We start from the raw sequence: 19,806 nt of genomic DNA, 5'->3' as shown, positions 1-19,806 counted from the left end.
CATTACACGCCTCAGCTCGCTCATACGGTCCGTCGCGTGTCCCTCCGCCGCGCCGCGGGACATTTACACGCCTCGCTCGCTCGTACGGTCCGTCGCGTGTCCCTCCGCCGCGCCGCGGGACATTTACACGCCTCGCTCGCTGATACGGTCCGTCGCGTGTCCCTCCGCCGCGCCGCGGGACATTTACACGCCCGCTCGCTCATACGGTCCGTCGCGTGTCCCTCCGCCGCGCCGCGGGACATTTACAAGCCTCGCTCGCTCATACGGTCCGTCGCGTGTCCCTCCGCCGCGCCGCGGGACATTTACACGCCTCGCTCGTTACGCCGTCGCGTGTCCCTCCGCCGCGCCGCGGGACATTTACACGCCTCGCTCGCTCATACGGTCCGTCGCGTGTCCCTCCGCCGCGCCGCGGACATTTACACGCCTCGCTCGCTCAACGGTCCGTCGCGTGTCCCTCCGCCGCGCCGCGGGACATTTACACGCCTCGCTCGCTCTACGGTCCGTCGCGTGTCCTCCGCCGCGCCGCGGGACATTTACACGCCTCGCTCGCTCATACGGTCCGTCGCGTGTCCCTCCGCCGCGCCGCGGGACATTTACACGCCTCGCTCGCTCGTACGGTCCGTCGCGTGTCCCTCCGCCGCGCCGCGGGACATTTACACGCCTCGCGCTGCTCGCTCGTACGGTCCGTCGCGTGTCCCTCCGCCGCGCCGCGGGACATTTACACGCCTCGCTCGCTCATACGGTCCGTCGCGTGTCCCTCCGCCGCGCCGCGGGACATTTACACGCCTCGCTCGCTCATACGGTCCGTCGCGTGTCCCTCCGCCGCGCCGCGGGACATTTACACGCCTCGCTCGCTCATACGGTCCGTCGCGTGTCCTCCGCCGAGCCGCGGGACATTTACACGCCTCGCTCGCTCATACGGTCCGTCGCGTGTCCCTCCGCCGCGCCGCGGGACATTTACACGCCTCGCTCGCTCATACGGTCCGTCGCGTGTCCCTCCGCCGCGCCGCGGGACATTTACACGCCTCGCTCGCTCATACGGTCCGTCGCGTGTCCCTCCGCCGCGCCGCGGGACATTTACACGCCTCGCTCGCTCGTACGGTCCGTCGCGTGTCCCTCCGCCGCGCCGCGGGACATTTACACGCCTCGCTCGCTCATACGGTCCGTCGCGTGTCCCTCCGCCGCGCCGCGGGACATTTACACGCCTCGCTCGCTCATACGGTCCGTCGCGTGTCCCTCCGCCGCGCCGCGGGACATTTACACGCCTCGCTCGCTCATACGGTCCGTCGCGTGTCCCTCCGCCGCGCCGCGGGACATTTACACGCCTCGCTCGCTCATACGGTCCGTCGCGTGTCCCTCCGCCGCGCCGCGGGACATTTACACGCCTCGCTCGCTCATACGGTCCGTCGCGTGTCCCTCCGCCGCGCCGCGGGACATTTACACGCCTCGCTCGCTCATACGGTCCGTCGCGTGTCCTCCCCCGCGCCGCGGGACATTTACACGCCTCGCTCGCTCATACGGTCCGTCGCGTGTCCCTCCGCCGCGCCGCGGGACATTTACACGCCTCGCTCGCTCATACGGTCCGTCGCGTGTCCCTCCGCCGCGCCGCGGGACATTTACACGCCTCGCTCGCTCATACGGTCCGTCGCGTGTCCCTCCGCCGCGCCGCGGGACATTTACACGCCTCGCTCGCTCATACGGTCCGTCGCGTGTCCCTCCGCCGCGCCGCGGGACATTACACGCCTCGCTCGCTCATACGGTCCGTCGCGTGTCCCTCCGCCGCGCCGCGGGACATTTACACGCCTCGCTCGCTCATACGGTCCGTCGCGTGTCCCTCCGCCGCGCCGCGGGACATTTACACGCCTCGCTCGCTCATACGGTCCGTCGCGTGTCCCTCCGCCGCGCCGGGACATTTACACGCTCGCTCGCTCATACGGTCCGTCGCGTGTCCCTCCGCCGCGCCGCGGGACATTTACACGCCTCGCTCGCTCATACGGTCCGTCGCGTGTCCCTCCGCCGCGCCGCGGGACATTTACACGCCTCGCTCGCTCATACGGTCCGTCGCGTGTCCCTCCGCCCCGCCGCGGGACATTTACACGCCTCGCTCGCTCATACGGTCCGTCGCGTGTCCCTCCGCGCCGCCGCGGACATTTACACGCCTCGCTCGCTCATACGGTCCGTCGCGTGTCCCTCCGCCCCGCCGCGGGACATTTACACGCCTCGCTCGCTCATACGGTCCGTCGCGTGTCCCTCCGCGCCGCCGCGGGACATTTACACGCCTCGCTCGCTCATACGGTCCGTCGCGTGTCCCTCCGCGCCGCCGCGGGACATTTACACGCCTCGCTCGCTCATACGGTCCGTCGCGGGTCTCTCCGCGCCGCGAGACATCACGTCATAAAGTTAAGCGTATAAAAAATCTTGTCTGCAAAAGACATCATCAAGGGAATAATTTGTAATTCTTTTCAGCAATTACATTTCCATTAAGCGAGAAAAGTCAAGAACATTTCGACTATATTGCAACAACGTCGTAAAATTAATGCAATATAGCTGAAATGGCTTCTTGATTTATCTTGCTTAATGGCAATGAAATCACACTGCATGCCACGAGCTCAATGTGGCTCGAGACTCCTAGCTGACCCGGAGATGGAAGTGGATTTGGTGGCCTGAAGCGCTTAAAAGAAAGTAGGTGAGTGTAATTCATTTTCACGTACTATGTCACTTATGTCATAAATTTTCTATCTCTTCTGTCTTTACTTAATCGAATCCTTCATTTGAATGTTCAGAAAATAACGACGCAGAAGATGACATCGGAGCAGCGAGGGAATCCTGCGAAGCTGACATCCCGAGCAGCCTGAGAGGAGGAGGAGGCCTAGGATAGGCATCTGGCATCGGCGTACCAACACTTCTGGTAAGTATTACTTTTTATTTTTTTTAAAGATATTATAGAATCCCTCTTTGTACTTATTCAGTTCCTACATTAAACCGTGTTTAGAATATAAATTAGTAAAAAAGATATTTTGAAAAATTTGATTCAAGTTGATTCTAACGTAGAAACCTTTTTCGAAGATGTACTTTAAAATATAATATTAATCTGAATAACGAATAAGATGTTCGATGCGCGTGACACGTATTTAATCGATTCGATTATTTTTATGTTACAGAAAATATCCGCGCTGGAAGGAGCATCATCTTCGCATCGAGGAACCACGAGTGACATCCCGAGCAGCCTGAGAGGAGGTGGAGGCCTGGAAGAGGCATCAGGCGCCGGCGGAACAACATGCGGTAAATATAATTGGTTTATTACATATTTGTGTCTTTCGCGGAAAGTTTAACCAATCGGTTTTTCAATTCGAATAGTAAAGATAGTCAGAGAGTAGAAATTAAAAAGAGTTTAATTTTTTAAATTCTATTTTGAATTCTTGTGTTCAGTAAATAGATTATACTTTCAAGAAATTAAACGTGTTTTTTTTATTAAATTTATTTAATTAAAAGAATATAGAATTCCGTGTTTTACCTTCGGTAATTATTTTTCGAAATACAAACTGTCTCTTTTCTTCCCTGCTCTAATCTGGATTATATGTTTGATTGTTACAGAATCATCGTAGCGACGTTGCAGATACAGCTCCGCTGCTGCGCATTCGGTGTCGGTGAGTTTTAGCGTAGGGAAGTGTGGAGAAATAAGCGTAGGTAGGGACATAGTTAAAACGTAGGTAGGGAATAATTTTTAATTATTTTCAGTAATTACATTCCCATTAAGCGAGAAAGGTCAAGAAACATTTCGACTATATTGCAACAACGTCGTAAAATTAATGCAATATAGCCGAAATGGCTTCTTGATTTTTCTTGCTTAATGGATGAAGTCACACTGCATTGCCACGAGTCCTCAATGTGGCTCGAGACTCCTATCTGACCCGGAGGTGGAGGTGGATTTTGCGGTCGGAACAGCAGGAAAGAAAGTGGTGAGTGTAATTGATTTTTACGTACTATGTTACTTATGTCCAAAAATGTTCTATCTGTTCTGTCTTTACTTAATCGAATCGTTCATTTGAATATTTCAGAAAATAACGACGTAGAAGGTGACATCGGAGCAGCGAGGGAATCCTGCGAAGCTGACATCCCGAGCAGCCTGAGAGGAGGAGGAGGCCTGGGAGAGGCATCGGGCGCCAGCGGAACAACTTTGCGGTAAATATTATTTTTTATTCGTGTAAAAGTAAATTTTTCCTGTTTATTCTCGAGTTGTTTTATTTCCCCGTGATTTAGAAATAATAATTAGAAGAAAAGAAGTAATTTAATATTGTAGAAATTTATCCTTGTAAAGATCCTTTTCGTAAAATGTTTCCTTATTTAAATTAATATCTAATTGAATAATAAAAAGTTTGATCCACATAGGAATTATGTTTCAAAACATTAGGTTTTTTGAACACCATTTTAATATGAATTTTATGTTTGTATATTACAGATACAACGTAGCTACGTGGCAGATGTAATTCCGCTGTTGCGCATCGTGGTCGGTGAGTAATGAATTAACATATTTTTTGAGGTAACGGGGATGTGTGGCAACCTATGAAATATATACCACGAAAAATGTATTCCACATAAATGTATACCTTAAATGTATACCACATATCTAGATAAACGTATGCAATTTGATGATAACATAAGTTTATAGCATTCCATACATCTGTTGCCTTAAAATGAATCAGTTAAAACAGATTAGGATAAGTTTAATCTTGGATGTCTTTTTATTATTATATTTATTGATTAATTTAGGATGTATACGAGAATGTACTCGTATGCATACACTGTGTATAAAGACAGAATTTTTCGGAAAATTGTGAATACCATGAGGATCAAATATTATTTATTAATAATTATATTAATTAATAATGTTATTTGGTTAATATTTAGAATCAAATAATATAATTTTTAATTATATATATATGTACATAACATAATTTTTTAACAAATATAAAAAATAAAGAAAGTAAAGTAGAATACAAATAAAGATTTAAAAATTAAAATCTTTTTAATTTAATGCTCTTATTTAAGTTTACTCATGATATTCATATCTCGGGATCAACAAATAGAAAGAATAAAATATTTATATTGTTTCATACATGCAATAAGAAAAATGAAAAATATAATAAAATAAAAAATAATTAAAGTAAACAATATTGTAATCATAATACTGAAAAATATTTATTACAAATATTGTATTATAAAGTGTAATATTGTATTATTCCTTTTCTCATCTACCTCTTTCCTATTATATCCTATTAAATATTTATCCAAGATTAAACTTTATATAAGTTAGTGCAAAGGAGCGATACATATATGTATACATATCACGTAACATTTTATATAAGTTATTGATCTCGCTTTTTTATCTAAAAGACATGCTTCCAGTTATTAATTATTATTACCTTTTTTTATGCATTGACTTTAGCCTAATCTGTTATAGCTTATTCATATGTAGTGATTGATAACTGGATTTTATACCAGTTAAAGTAGTAAAGTGACGTGAGATCCGATATCTTTTTTATTATAGAATAAAAGATTTTTAAAATAATTATCTTATGTATAGAATCTATCAGTTTCATCTCGCTTAAAAATTATTTTGAAACAATATATTGTATAAAAAGTAATTTTAATAATTTACAAAGTACAAAGTGATTATTATTATCAACAATAGAAATATTAATCGACTCTACTGGCCATTATAATCGCCAAGACAATACGACCACAATTTGGTTCGATTATCGTCAAGACGCTCTTTTAACCAATATAAGCTGCTCTAATCTTTGATACTTATATATAAGCATCTCATTTAAATAATTAAATTTATTGCGAAAGATATATATACCTCAGCCAGAGTTCGAATCTGGTGTCGTCAACCCATCACGGAATGAGGGAGGTTCCAGGTTCGAACCCTGGCTGAGGTAATATTTTTCGCAATAAATTTAATTATTTAAATGAGATGCTTATATATAAGTATCAAAGATTAGAGCAGCTTATATTGGTTAAAAGAGCGTCTTGACGATAATAATCGAACCAAATTGTGGTCGTATTGTCTTGGCGATTATAATGGCCAGTAGAGTCGATTAATATTCCCATTGTTGTTTATTATTTGACTGGCGAAATAAAAATTTATTTATGATTATTATTATATCAATTCTAATCGTGTGTGTGTGGGAAAATTATTCTTATCGGGTCTTACGTCATTCATCTGAATTTCTCATCTTTGCATATATGCTTCTTGATGAGATTCAGCAATATTAAATCGTTCGAATCGATGAAAATACGCATATATGGGCTTTAGATTTTATCAAATGGCGGATCTGTTTATTTTCTAATTAGATTTATTGTTTATATTATAAAGTTTATATTTAAAATTTAATATAAATTTCATAATCGCGATCGAATCTCTTTGAATAAAAACGCTGTTGACATAGAGATTTTTTTTCAAATTCAGATTTGTTTCCAATCGGGTATGTATTTTAATTATTGAATATATTTTAGTACAAATAAATAACGCGTGTAAACAATAAATGCGCAATTAATTTGTATACTAATGGAGTTATTATTATTATTGTTAATTGGTTAATTCCATAATTGATTTAATTAATGTGATGGCCCCTTCGCGACGCGTTCGTGTTTCGCGCATCGTACAAAAGCGTAAAATCTTTTACGCTTATTGCTGGCAGCAGGAGTATTTCTCCTTGCTGTCGATCTCTGATCGTATGAAGTCAGAATACGGCCAAGTGCAAAAGGTGAGTCCACTCTGGCCAGAAGAAAGAAGACGAAGAGGATCAAGGTAGGTTGGTGTATAACACCAATCAATTTGTAAAAGGTACATAATGGTAAGCCTAAGATTTTCTCGTATACGTGCGATTGCACGTAATCAGAGACGGACAGATGCCGTCTCGAATTATATCTGAATTAAATCCGAATTAATTCCGCGTAAATTAAACCCTCCATAAAATCTCGTAAACGGTTCCGATTTAAAACCAATGTCATGCGCATTTTTCTAATTTCGGGTGATCGCGATCATAACTATAGAAATACCAGATAAAAACACGGGTAGGTAGGAATATTATTCATGTAGGTAGGTAGGAATACGGGTAAAACCTAGATAAAAATCGGGTAAGTAAGGATGTGTGAGTGTGTGTGTAAAAAAAACAAAAAAAATATGAAGCTTATATCCCAGAAAATGAGGACCGCTGATTGGAATCGGCGGGGGTGGTGGAGGGCCTCTACAAGTTGGCCCATTTTTATTGCACAGAATTTCAGCTGAAATTAAAAGTGTAACTTAATTTTATTTAAAAAATCTAGGCCGAGTTTAGCCAAAGTACATTCAATTGCAACGATGTCCGGTAAAAACGGGTCCTCTTTTATAAGTATAAAGTTTATAAAATACACATTAATACAATTAATTATATTAATAAGTTGGTAATATATAATATAAAATAATATATATGATTAAAATAATGAGAGAGATGCCCCCGGAAAAAAGGGAGGCGTCTCATTATTTTCAGCCTTTATTTTCAGCCTTTATTTTCAGCCTTTGGATTATTATTTGGATTATTTGGATTATTATTGGGTTAGGAGATACAAGATCGAAGAAAAAGTTGTAAAAAAAGGGTTAAGAAGAATTTACTGGCAAGATGACAAAGAAGAGACGACATAATAATGATAGAAGAACGAAGGCTCAAGAGATAAATAGAAATCGAACAAAAATAAGAAAAAATTTGTCGAAAAAGGTTCAAGGAAAACAGTGATAGAAGAAAGAAAAATGAACATATAAAGTAGCGTCAAGCAGCGTCAAGAAATGACTAACAGCATCGATGATGGAAATTATATAAGAAAAATTATGAAGATTTTATTGAAGAATCGAAATAAGAAGGAAAAACAACGATAGAAAAGGAAGGAACGTACAAACAAGAAATAAGCAGCATCAACAAAAATCAAGCAGCATCGACGATGGACATAGAGGAAGAACAATTTTGAAGAATTATTGATATAGGGTCAAAATGAGCAGAAAGAATAAAGGGGAAGAAAGAGAATTGCATTGTCATTGCTAAAAAGGATGAACAAGAATCTTTCGGCGATACATTGCGATAAAGAAGACAACGCAGGTAGTGATAGAAGAATGAAGATCGGAGAAAGAAATGGTGGAGCAAGAAGAATTAAAGAGAAAATTAACGAAGAAGGATTAAAGAAGAAAAACAGAAATGGCGATATAAAAAAAAAGAAAAAACAAAGTAAATTACATGAAAAGAAAATTACAGTTGAATAATAAAAAAATTTGTCGAGAAAGAATTAAATAAAGCAGAAAGCATAACACCAGAGGCAGAAAAATCGTAGAAAGACATGAAAAGGAATTAGGAGGTATTTGTCGGCGAAGCGTCGCGATAGAGGAGACAATACAACGATAGAGGAACGAAGATCGAAGAAAGAAATGGAATAAGAAGAAAGAGAAGATTGTTGAGGGAAGATCAAGGAAGCGAAGAAGAAATCTCCATGCAAAAAGGATAAATAGAAAACTAAAATAAAAGAAGTATTGAAGATAGAAATTGCGATGGAGAAATTACGAAAAGTAAATGTTCAGGAAGAATCGAAGAGGGCAGAAAGCATATAACAAAAGAAGAAAGATCGTAGAAAGACATAAAAAGGAATCAAGAAGAATACGTCGGTGAAGCTTCGCGATAGAGGAAACAACGCAACGATAGAAGAACGAAGACCGAAGAAAGGAATGGAACAAGAAGAAAGAAAAGCTTATCAAAGAAAAATCAAGAAAGGAGAACTTACGAAAAATTTCCCGAAGAAGAATTAAAAAAATAACGGCGGAGAAAGAGGATAACAGGAGGAGGACATGACCAACGAGAGCAACGAGACAATGTAAGAGGAGAAACAAAGAACGAAAGGAGTATTGAAGACGGAAATTGCGATGGAAACATGACAAAACATTACGTTTGTCGAGGAAAAATTAAAATAACGACGGAGAAAGAGGATTGACAAGAAGAACATCGTTAAAAAGGAATAAAGAGGAACATCTCAACGAAACATCGTGATAGAGGACACAATGCAAAGACGAGCAAAGACTGAAGAAAGAAAATGACGTAAGAAGAAAAGAGAAATTTATCGAAGGAGGATCGAAGAAGAGGAAAAGGAACGTCGCACTTTCAGGATTGCCGCTCGAAATCGTTGCATTTTCGAACATTTAAAATCGTCGCATTTTCGGGAGTGCCGTTCGACGTCGTCGGCTATCCGGAATTCCGTCGCGCGATTTTAATAATTAGCACAACTGCGTCAATTTCCACGTTCTCAGACGTGACGGCTGTCTCGTGCGTGGTCCTTGAGCGGAAAGGTGCCGGGATTGCATAACAAGAACTGCCCAGATCATTTGACTTCACTGTGCGTGGAAGGGTGGCTACCAGACGTGTCGGTGGCGAGGGGAGATGATCCTCATTGTAGAGAGCTCGCTTTCTACTTTTCGAGGATCTCTCTTCTCTCTGTCGAACACTATTCAACTGACCACGCGGGGCTAAGTCCTTAATCGGGCAAATCGAGTCAGCTTAGTCCGTCTCTGAACGCGTTGAGATAACGCAGTTATCGCGGGCGAATTTTCCATGGACAATATCGGTCGTTACTTCACGTTTTCAAGACCGAAGAAGGGAATAAAACAAGAAGAAAGAGAAGCTTGTCAAAAGAGTATCAAGGATGGAAAGAAGAATTGAAAAAATAACGACGGAGAAACAGGATTACGTAAGGATATTGTTAATAAAGAATGAAGTGGAAAAAAAATATCTCGAAGAAGCATCGCAATAGTGGAGACCGTTTAATGATAGAAGAACGAAGAATAACGAAAAAAATGGAACAAGAAGAAGGAGAAGTTTATCGAAGAAGGATCAAGGAAGAAAAGAAGGAACGGTCATGTAAAAAGGATCGCGATAGAGGAGACAACGCAATGATGGAAGACCGGAGACCAAAGAAAGGAATAGAACAAGAAGAAAGAGAAGCTTGTCAAAAGAGTATCAAGGAAGGAAAGAAGAAACGGCTAAGAATAAACAAAAAATCAAGGTGAAAAGAAGATAGAATTATAGATATTGAACATAGAAATTGCAGCGGAGGATTTACGAAAAGTTCACCGAAGACACCGAATAAGAATTGGAAAAATAACGACGAAGAAAGAGGATTACAAGAGGATATCAATAAAAATGAATAAAGTGGAATATCTCGAAGAAGCATCGCAATAGTGGAGACAATGTAATGATAGAAGAATGAAGACCAAAGAAAAAATGGAGCGTGAAGGAAAGAGAAGTTTATCGAAGAAGGATCAAAAGGAAGAAAAGAAGGAACGATCATGTAAAAATGATAAATGGACGACCAAAGTGAAAGGAGTATTGAAGATAGAAATTGCAATGCTTAACTTACGAACAGTTTGTTTAGGAAGATACAAATAAAGCAAAAAGCATAACACCAGAAGAAGGATCGTAGTAAGACATGAAAAGGAATCAAGAGGAATCTGTTGGTGAAGCATCACGATAAAGGAGACAGCGAAACGAAAGAAGAACGAAGACCGAAGAAAAGAATAAAACAAGAAGAAAGAGAATCAAGAAAGAACAGAAGAAACGGCCATGTAAAAAGAATAAACGAAGGACCAACATAAAGGAAGTATTGAAGATGGAAATGGCGGTAGAGAAATTACGAAAAGTAATTGTTCAGGAAGAATCGAAGAGGGCAGAAAGAATATAACAAAAGAAGAGAGATCGTAAAAAGACATAAAAAGGAATCAAGAGGAATACGTCGGTGAAGCATCGCGATAGAGGAGACAACGCAACGATAGAAGAACGAAAACCGAAGAAAGCAATGGAACAAGAAGAAAGAAAAGCTTATCAAAGGAAATCAAGGAAGGAGGACTTAAGAAAAATTTCCCGAAGAAGAATTAAAAAAATAATGGCGGAGAAAGAGGATAACAGGAGGAGGACATCGTTAAAAAGGAATACATGGAATATCTCGACGAAGCATCGCGATAGAAGGGACAATGTAATGATAGAAAAGCGAGGACCGAAGAGAAAAAATGGAGCGAGAAGGAAAGAGCGATTTATCGAAAGATGATCAAGAAAGAACAAAAGAAATGGCCATATAAAAAGGATAAACGGAGGACCAAGATAAAGGAAGTATTAAAGATGGAAATTGCGGTAAAGAAATTATGAGAAAAATCGAAGATGGCAGAGAGAATATATAACGATCCGGAAGAAGAAGCAGGATCGTGAAAAGACGTTAAAAAAGAATCAAGACGAATCTTTCAGGGAGATATCGTGATAAAGAGGACAATGCAACGATTGAAGAACGAAGACCAAAGAAAGGAGTGGAATAAGAAGATAGAGAAGTTTATCCCAGGAAGATCGAGGAAAAAGAGAACAAACGGCAATGTGAAAAGGATAAACGGAGAACCAAATTGAAAGGAATATCGACGATGGAAATTGCAGTGGAAACATTACAAAAAGTTTATCGAGGAAAAATTGAAATAACGATGGAGATAGAGGATTATCCGAGAACATTGTTAAAAAGGAATAAAGGGAAATATCTCGACGAAACATCGCGATAGAGGAGACAATGCAGCGATAGAAGAACGAAGACTAAAGAAGGAAAATAAAGTAAAAGGGAAAGAGAAGTTTATTGAAGGAGGATCGAGGAAAAGGAAAAGAAACGTCGCATTTTCGGGAGTGCCATTCGAAGACGACAGGTTTTTAGAAATACCATCACGCGATTCTCGGAGGAGTTCTACGGAATTAACAACCGGAACAGTTTGAGAAAAAGTGGTGAGTATAATTGATTTTTATATATTATGTTACATACGAAAACTTCGATTATTTTCTTTTAATCAAATCGCTTATTTAAATGTTTCAGAAAATAACGCGGAAAGCGTCAATCCAACCTGACTCCCGAGGACAACCTGAGAGGAGGAGGAGGCCTAGGAGAGGCATCGGGCGCGATGAAACAACTTTGTGGTAAATATTATTTTTCAATTTCGTTTCTTGAAATCTCCAAACAGGAAACTTACCATGTTGGAACGGAGAACTTTGTAATATCCTAAATTTATTCGTCATTTAATATCGCTGAAGATGGCTCGAATTGTGAGCCGAAACGTTCGATTGTAATATATTGGAATAAATCAGTGATTCTGATCATCTACGCACCGTTAACTGCGTTTGACTCTCATAGCCATCCTATTATCGATTTTTATTATTTTTTAATTTATGTAAAAGTAATCTTCTTTTCTGTTTATTCTTGAATAATTGTTTTATTTTTCACCATGATTTAGATATATAATAATTAAAGAGAAAGAAGAGTAACTTAAAATTTTATAAAAATTTATTCTTGTAAAGAACTTTTTCGGAGCACGCATAATTATTTAAATAAATATCTAATTGAGTGACAAATAAAAAGTTTGATGCGCGTAAAAATTATTTAATATCAAATTATGTATTTAAATGTTTCAGGAGATAACGACGCGGAAGGTGTCGCATCGAGGGAGCTGATAATCCGAGAGGACAGCCTGAGAGGAGGAGGAGGCCTAGGAGAGGCATCGGGCGCCAGCGAAACAACATTGTGGTAAATATTATTTTTTATTTTGTGTAAAGGTAATTTTATTTTCAAGAGACACGGTAGTGTCTCGCGCCAAGTACGCGCGAAGCGAGACTACACCGTGACTCTTTTACGCGAACGCACGAGTATCCGAGATTTTGAGATCTCAATAACGAGTGAACGGATTAAGTTTTAAGTAGGCTTGATCGATAGCTTGGGGTCGGTTTATATATAATAAGTGTTTTTATTTTTTTTCTTATACCTGAGTCGTTTTATTTTATCATAATTTTAAAATAATAATTAGAAAGAAAGAAGTAATTTAAAATTTTATAAGAGTTTATTTTTCTAAAGATTTTTTTCGAAAAATGTATAATTATTGAAATAAATGTCTAATTGAATGATGAATAAGAAGTTTGATGCGCGTAAGAATTATTTAATATCAAATTATTTATTTATATGCTTCAGGAGATAACGACGCGGAAAGTGTCGCATCGTGGGAGCTGACAACCCGAGAGGACAGCCTGAGAGGAGGAGGAGGCCTGGGAGAGGCATCGGGCGCCAGCGGAACAACTTTGTGGTAAATAAAATTTTCGTTTTTTATTTTGTGTAAGAGTATTTTCTTTTGTTTATTCTTGAGCCTCTTTATTTCACCATTTGATTTGAAAATAATAGTTAGAAGAAAAAGAGTAATTTAATCTTATAAGGAGTAATTTAATAATATAGTTATTATATGTATAACTTAATATTATATGTATTAAAGTGGTATTATATGTATAAAGGCTGGTCTACAATGAGTTGTATCGTAAGTCGTAAGTCATAAGTGAATCGACCAATCAACGTAGAGTGTTGGTAAGATGACAACTCAGCAGTAGTTCTACTGAACGCGACCGTGGTTACAACCGCGTCGTATCCCTGTCGTAAGTCAGTTTCATACATATTGGCCAAATGCCAATATTTACAACTCATTGTAGACCAGCCTTTTACTATAAATTGCCTGTGTAATGTGTGATCGAGTTCTCGTTTGCCAGCGAAAATATAACGGAGAAATTCGATTTCTAGACGCGCGTGCACTTATCGCGTCTGGTGTTGCGATCGTATTGGCACTTCTCGTACGCGGCGCACTTCACTCCGTTGCAGTAAACAGCCTGCTGATCTGCAAAAACACGTAACGGAATGTTCTGGTGATTCGAGACGCTCGGGAAGTCGACAAAAGATCACGAGGTACGTTTCTTTAGAACTTTAGATACATGAGATACATTTGCTGCGTTTGAACGCGTTTTAACTCTTTGTGGTCGAAATTACTTCTCGCTAATGAGCAAAAATGAAGTATATTTTATTTTCAGTCTCATCTGATCGATGAGTCTCGTGAATCGAGGAATTTTTCTGGATGATTCTAAAAACACAGTTTGCCGATTATAATCTAAATAGGCTGTGAAGCGTTGCGTCGAGTCCAGTCCACGCGGGACCGCTCGACCGCAAAAGGTTAACTCTACCGTGAAAACACTGAAAACAGGATGTCGTATGTATGTACGTACTGCTCGAGCCCTTGTAACCGCCATCACTGCCGGTGTTAACGGGGCTGGTGTCTGCGCACGACGTGAAGCCGCATTTGTTCGGGCAGCATTTCTGATTGAATGGACACTGTCCGTCCCCTATGCACCTGGAGCCACAATTGCTCACGGTGTTCCTCATCGGGCAATTGCCACTTTTGTCTGAGGAACGATTAGCAACGATTGACGATAATTAACAGGAACTTCTCCGTGACTTTTAGATTAATTTGCAGATCGTTCCTTCTTAGCTCTCACGATTCTCGCGATTAATTTTTCGGTGCTATTAGCGTAGTCTGTTAATATATAATTATCATTAGCGTTATGAATATCGCTAATCGTTTACTTTATTACTTGCATCGTCATTACTTTATTAAAAAATAATCTCTATCTTTCCGCACCCTGAACATTATTTTGATTAGATGACGCAGGTTATAATTGCTAATGGCGTTGCAAATTAATCGCAAGTTGTAGAGTCACAATCGACACGTTTATTTTGTTGACGTGCGTGCACGCGAGGATGCTATAATTGAATATTACGTAGCTTTAAGTATCCATTAAAGTTCTTCGTGTTGCACCGTCACTCTCTTTTTCTCGATATGCAGATATGCGTTTCGTGAGAAAACTGAACTATGAAATTTTCAAGTCTACATACATAATAGAATGTCTTAACATTAAGAAAGAGTAAACATTTCCTTGTAAAAAGTTTGGAATCGATTCTTATTAGTAAAAAGTTCGAGGTGCTAACATTATATATCCGATTCGTGAGAGGAGAGATGGATTCTATTTTAGAAGTTCAACTTTCTGTTAAGATATAAAACACGATGTTTTTATTTCACTTTTGGCCAATTCTGCGATTAAGTCAAAACCAGAGAGAGCGTAAGCTGAAAATAAAACGGTTTTCCCAGACTCATGTGTGAAAGCTATGCAAAAATGCAATTGCATATGTTCGCATTCGGTGCTCCCGCGTATAAGTGGTGGTGTTTACTTACAAAACGTTTGAGAGAACGTGCCGGCGACCAGCAGAACCAGCACTACCGCGAACGCTAATAAGCTTCCTGGAAAGTAAATATTACACAAACTCGGTGTTAGTTCCAGGGAACGTGAAACCATAATCCAATTTGAAGTGGGCTTTGAAAGGAAGACTCGCCACAAACGTGTCATTTACATGAATTATAGTTTGCAGTATCGATAACACACAACTATATTTAATATCGTAATTGTTTTAAATGTACAATTAATTACACAAATGTACAATTACTTTCAGAGTCCATAATTAATTATATCTATATATATGTAATACGTAAAATTGATCTGGTGCTTTCGTGGCGCAATCACAAATGAATTGCCACCGAATTTCCGAAGCGTCGCGTACTATAATTAAGACTTATGCTAACGATGTTACGTGGGAGCCGTGTGGCGCGTTTATGAGAAGCGTCGTCTTTAACTTTCAAGGCTGCGCAATTCAAATACTTACGGTTCATTTTATGAGCCGTTCTTGAATAATCTTGACTAAAACTCCGCGGCGAGGTTTCAACGAGACTTCTGGACGCGTGATAAGAGCATCGGCTTTTATAATGTTTTCCACCTCTACTCTACGCATTGAGCGAGTACACGACAAGAGGAGAGTGCGATATATAACGAATTGTAAGAGTCGAGATATTTCTTACGATAAGAAAAACAGTTTATTCACAACTTTTACATCAATATTTATAATTTTACACAATACTACGCTTAACGAATACAATATAGTATATGACGAGATCTTTAACGTGTCAAGGAATTGCAGTGATCTAGCTTGTAGTTCGAGACTTTTCTTCTTATAGAGCCCAAAAGGGTCTTATTGTCTTTTGGAATATTTCTGAATGATTCATTGCTGGAGTCAATGGACATCGGAAAAACACGTGATATCGAAAAGATTAAGTTTCGAAAGTTATCGCATTTTAAAGATAGGATAGTTACGAAAAGTTTGTTTTAGGGTTTCCTAATGTTATCATATTCGTAAGGTATGAATACGTGGACGATGGTCACAGAATAAATCGCGACTCGTGCTCGTCTATAGTGCGGACTGGTCCAGTCAAGTCTTTTGTCGATACCGTTTACTTGAACTCGAGAGCTTTTTCTTTCTTTCTCCGCACGTTGCATCGTGACGTAAATGATATAGGCGCGAATATTATGCGCTACAATCACGTAATTGGCATTACAGTTTCGTTTACGTTGCAATAAGAAATATCTGCGTGCTTCTTAAAATTGAACGACACCATTATTGATGAAGGCTATGCCGAAAGTCTATAGCTTCTAATCTTGCACATTTATCTTAATTTAGTTCAGCATGAGGATATTTTTCTTCATGCCTTACTTAATTAATATTTGAACAGCTGTAATTTAATTATATTTTTAAAAATAATTTAAATTTAGAAAAAAATCCGAATATCTCCAGATGAGATAAATAATATTTAAATTATTAATTATAACTAATTATTTTTAGTCGATGATCAAAAGTGTAATTAATTATAGAGCTTCATCCGAATTGTAGAATCGTTCTCACGAATTTTGTTGTGAGCGTTTCAAATCCGTACTTCATGAATAGCTGTTTGAGACGTTCGTTTAGTATTCTTCTCTCTTTCTTTAGTATTCATAGCTGTTGAACCTTTGTTTATTGCCTCGAATAGTTATTGATTAGTCAAATAAATTCAAGGCTAATTACGTGGAATTGATGCGGAGTTTGTTTTGATACTTATCAAATTATCTACTAAAGCAATCACTTAAAAATGAAGGTTAATGAGCAATTAAATTGCGTCGATACATATTTATATGCCGAGAGCATTTCTGAATCGTGTCAGTAGATCCGCCACTGGTAACACAAGTGCATTTTCCTTGATGCTGTTTCTTGCGTAACCTTGGCCTTTGCTTATATCAATCTGTTTATTAGAATTATCGATTAGTAGAGATTTAAATGTCCGTCTGGGATACTTTAATAGCTCCTTTTTTGTAATTTTATTTACATGAATTTTATTTATCTCTTTTGTTAATAATTGATAAATTTATCTTGAGATACGACAGATATAAAATAAGGAATATAAATACAAAAATGTTATTAATCGTGTACATGACAGTTTAATAGTCTCCGCTAATTTTAATTTTTTCATGATAAAAATATAATTGCGGGAATTACAATACAAATATGCTATTCCAAATTGCAGACAAAAAGACTATTAATAGAACATATATATATAAAATAGTAAACGTTAAGATCGCAAAAAATAAAATTATTACTAAAATTACACTTATTATGCGATAACATGATCATTATGAAATCAGTGCTGGATGTTTTAATCATTATAAATGTAATAGGCACGTAAAAATCGAGATTAGGGATAGTAATCAATGTAATCGTTTCCGATGCGCGGAACAACCGGTTGAATTGGAATTTCGATGGTTTCAAGTACTTCAGTTTCCGGCTTCTGACAAGCTAGGGCTCCACATCTATTTTTGCAACATTTTAAGTTCCCTCTGCAATCATTGTCACCATTGCAAGTTGATGAGCACACCCATCTTCCTTTCGGTACCGATGGGCAAGATCCTGGTTTCTCTGCACAAAAGATTATTCATTCTTTTATATACAAGCTTGGGAATTTTATGATTAATTTATAATATTTTTATATAAATATTATCACAATATTCCAATCACCATACGTGATACGATAATTATGACGGTGACAATAAAAAATTGCCAAAATTGTAACTCTTCAGGAGAGTTATTAATAGAACAGTTTCCTTCCTGAAATAAGTTCTTTCTATATTAGTTGTAATAGAAATAAAAAAGATAAATACAAAATTTATACATAGACTTTTTTGAAGCGTGCTGATAAAATAATATACACTTTGTTTTACTAATTAAATGTTTAATATCACATAAAATATGATACATTTTACAATCGCTTTAAAATGACGAATTGATGTTTCTGTTTCAGGTCGACAAATTAGGCGTAATGTGTGACGAGGAGATTACTCACCTGTCTGGGCAGGTCGCGTCATCGTGACAGGCATGGAGCAGATGGAACCACCGCATCGGGTCGGACAACATTTGCCGATTCCTGCGCAGTGTGCGTCAACGTAGCAGGATCGTCCGCAGAACTGTACAGGTAAGGCAGGTGGACACGAGCCTGGTTTGGTCGCGTATCTGGTTTGCGTTCTCGCAATAGCGATCGTCGCCACAAAGACTAGAGACACGACTAGCAACTTCATTCTTTTGCCGGACACTATAGCACAGTATTAGGAGCTACGCATGACAAATATTTCACTTTTAATAGGAATAAAAGATCAAAAGTTTCGATAATTTGGTTTGCTATAGGTATCGAGCAATAAATTTATAAAATTTTGGTTAAAATTCGAGAAACTTATTTAAAAAGATATCTTAATAAATTTTAATAACAGTTTTATAATGCAATTTTAATAATTAATTCGAATGATGGTAGAAAAGAGGATATAAAACGAGAACACTTTTTGAGAAAAATGCATTTAAAATTTTTATTCTGTCAATATCCTTGGGAGCAATTACAATTTTATTAGGAATGAACAGAATTGTATACGCTTCTATTTTTCCGGTATGAAATAAACATATTAAATGTATTTTTCAGAATAGCGTTTTTGTTATATTTCCTCTTTTGCTTTAAGGAATGCAGAATGATTAATTTCACCGGCCAAATTTTCGCATCCCTTATCCTTCACACTTTCCTACGCGAATTTGGAAAAACGGAAAAAAAGAATATTAAATGATTCACGTTAATAGACTAGTTTAGAGTTTATAAACAACGCAACACTGAAAGATCGCTTGCTACACATGCCGGCTTATCTTCCCGTATATTTATCTTGCCCTCGACATTCGCGCTTCACTGTTTTGTAATAATGCGCAACGCACTGTTTGCACGAGAAACGTGCGGATAGAAGAAACCACGCTCCTCACATAAAACGTACACTTGAAGTATATATGCGATTTGTTTATGTCATACTTTTATACTCGAGGAATACAGCCAGTAGCAAAGGTGATCAATGTCTCCTTGTTTTTGCCACTCAACATGAATGGTACCTCTGATATATATGCCTGTCGTCATCAGCTTCGTCTTTCCCCCTCCAAAGGCGAGCATTAAACATCTCACCGCTCTCACTCCTTTCCAACGCGCAACTTTATAACGCCATATACAATTGTCACAATTTACAATTATAATTTACTTTGGAACAATATAATTTTTTGTCTCTCGTTTCCGGTATAACATTTATTTAAAATTAGATGCAATTATATTGAAATAATGCTTCTCGCAATTGCGCATGGGGCTGCCTCTGTTTTAGAGACTGTTATTTCTTCGTAATATTCGTATCAGATACGGCTTTGAATATGGCCGTTATAATCGGAAAACGTCGGCGGTGAACCATAACCGCAACTGTAATTAAAGCCCTAATTAATGAGAGGCCGATTCAGCCGGACGGAAGGACGTGGTTTCGGTCGAGACTGTTTCCTTCGTAATGAGGTTTCCTTTCTGAAAAGTATTATTTTGTTTGAAAGGATAAAGTTATTTGCTTTCTTTTTAATTTAATTATTATTACATAGCATGTTAGAGCGTACTGTTTTTGATCAAAAGTTTTGAAATAAAAAAGTTTCATGTTTCTT

General features: G+C 39.1%; 2 protein-coding genes and 3 long non-coding RNA genes across 6 annotated transcripts; 3 read left to right on the top strand and 2 right to left on the bottom strand.

Annotated features, from left to right (window-relative positions):
• Positions 1 to 2,787: 2,787 nt before the first annotated feature.
• Positions 2,788 to 3,874, top strand: LOC139770445 (uncharacterized). The gene is made up of 3 exons (XR_011717744.1): positions 2,788 to 2,908; positions 3,162 to 3,282; positions 3,595 to 3,874. It is a non-coding gene; the product is annotated as an uncharacterized lncRNA (long non-coding RNA).
• Positions 3,875 to 3,907: 33 nt separating this feature from the next.
• On the top strand, positions 3,908 to 4,730 carry LOC139770444 (uncharacterized). The gene is made up of 3 exons (XR_011717743.1): positions 3,908 to 3,959; positions 4,059 to 4,182; positions 4,460 to 4,730. It is a non-coding gene; the product is annotated as an uncharacterized lncRNA (long non-coding RNA).
• Positions 4,731 to 5,960: 1,230 nt separating this feature from the next.
• On the top strand, positions 5,961 to 13,162 carry LOC139770518 (uncharacterized). The gene is made up of 4 exons (XR_011717779.1): positions 5,961 to 11,825; positions 11,914 to 12,014; positions 12,507 to 12,618; positions 13,057 to 13,162. It is a non-coding gene; the product is annotated as an uncharacterized lncRNA (long non-coding RNA).
• A 119-nt stretch (positions 13,163 to 13,281) lies between these two features.
• LOC139770517 (waprin-like protein) lies at positions 13,282 to 15,728 on the bottom strand. Its single transcript, XM_071702524.1, has 4 exons — positions 15,616 to 15,728; positions 15,131 to 15,196; positions 14,127 to 14,303; positions 13,282 to 13,744 (listed from the first exon to the last, which is right to left on the bottom strand). The coding sequence occupies exons 1-4, from the start codon at positions 15,620 to 15,622 to the stop codon at positions 13,647 to 13,649; spliced, it is 348 nt and encodes a 115-aa protein (XP_071558625.1). The 5' UTR covers positions 15,623 to 15,728; the 3' UTR covers positions 13,282 to 13,646.
• Positions 15,729 to 17,229: 1,501 nt separating this feature from the next.
• On the bottom strand, positions 17,230 to 19,227 carry LOC139770516 (WAP four-disulfide core domain protein 2). 2 transcript variants are annotated; one of them, XM_071702522.1, is made up of 3 exons: positions 19,151 to 19,227; positions 18,155 to 18,400; positions 17,230 to 17,730 (listed from the first exon to the last, which is right to left on the bottom strand). In XM_071702522.1, coding segments are annotated over exons 1-3 (468 nt in total). In that variant the 5' UTR covers positions 19,152 to 19,227; the 3' UTR covers positions 17,230 to 17,509. The 2 variants fall into 2 exon arrangements, with proteins under 2 accessions (XP_071558623.1, XP_071558624.1); XM_071702523.1 differs by lacking the exon at positions 19,151 to 19,227 and adding an exon at positions 19,060 to 19,075.
• Positions 19,228 to 19,806: the final 579 nt, after the last annotated feature.

The sequence above is a fragment of the Temnothorax nylanderi genome, unplaced genomic scaffold (genome assembly GCF_030848795.1).
Source record: "Temnothorax nylanderi isolate EJ_2023f unplaced genomic scaffold, tnyl_v1.0 TNYL_tig0030_pilon, whole genome shotgun sequence".
NCBI classification, from domain to species: domain Eukaryota; kingdom Metazoa; phylum Arthropoda; class Insecta; order Hymenoptera; family Formicidae; genus Temnothorax; species Temnothorax nylanderi.
This window is presented reverse-complemented; position numbering and strand designations above follow the sequence as displayed.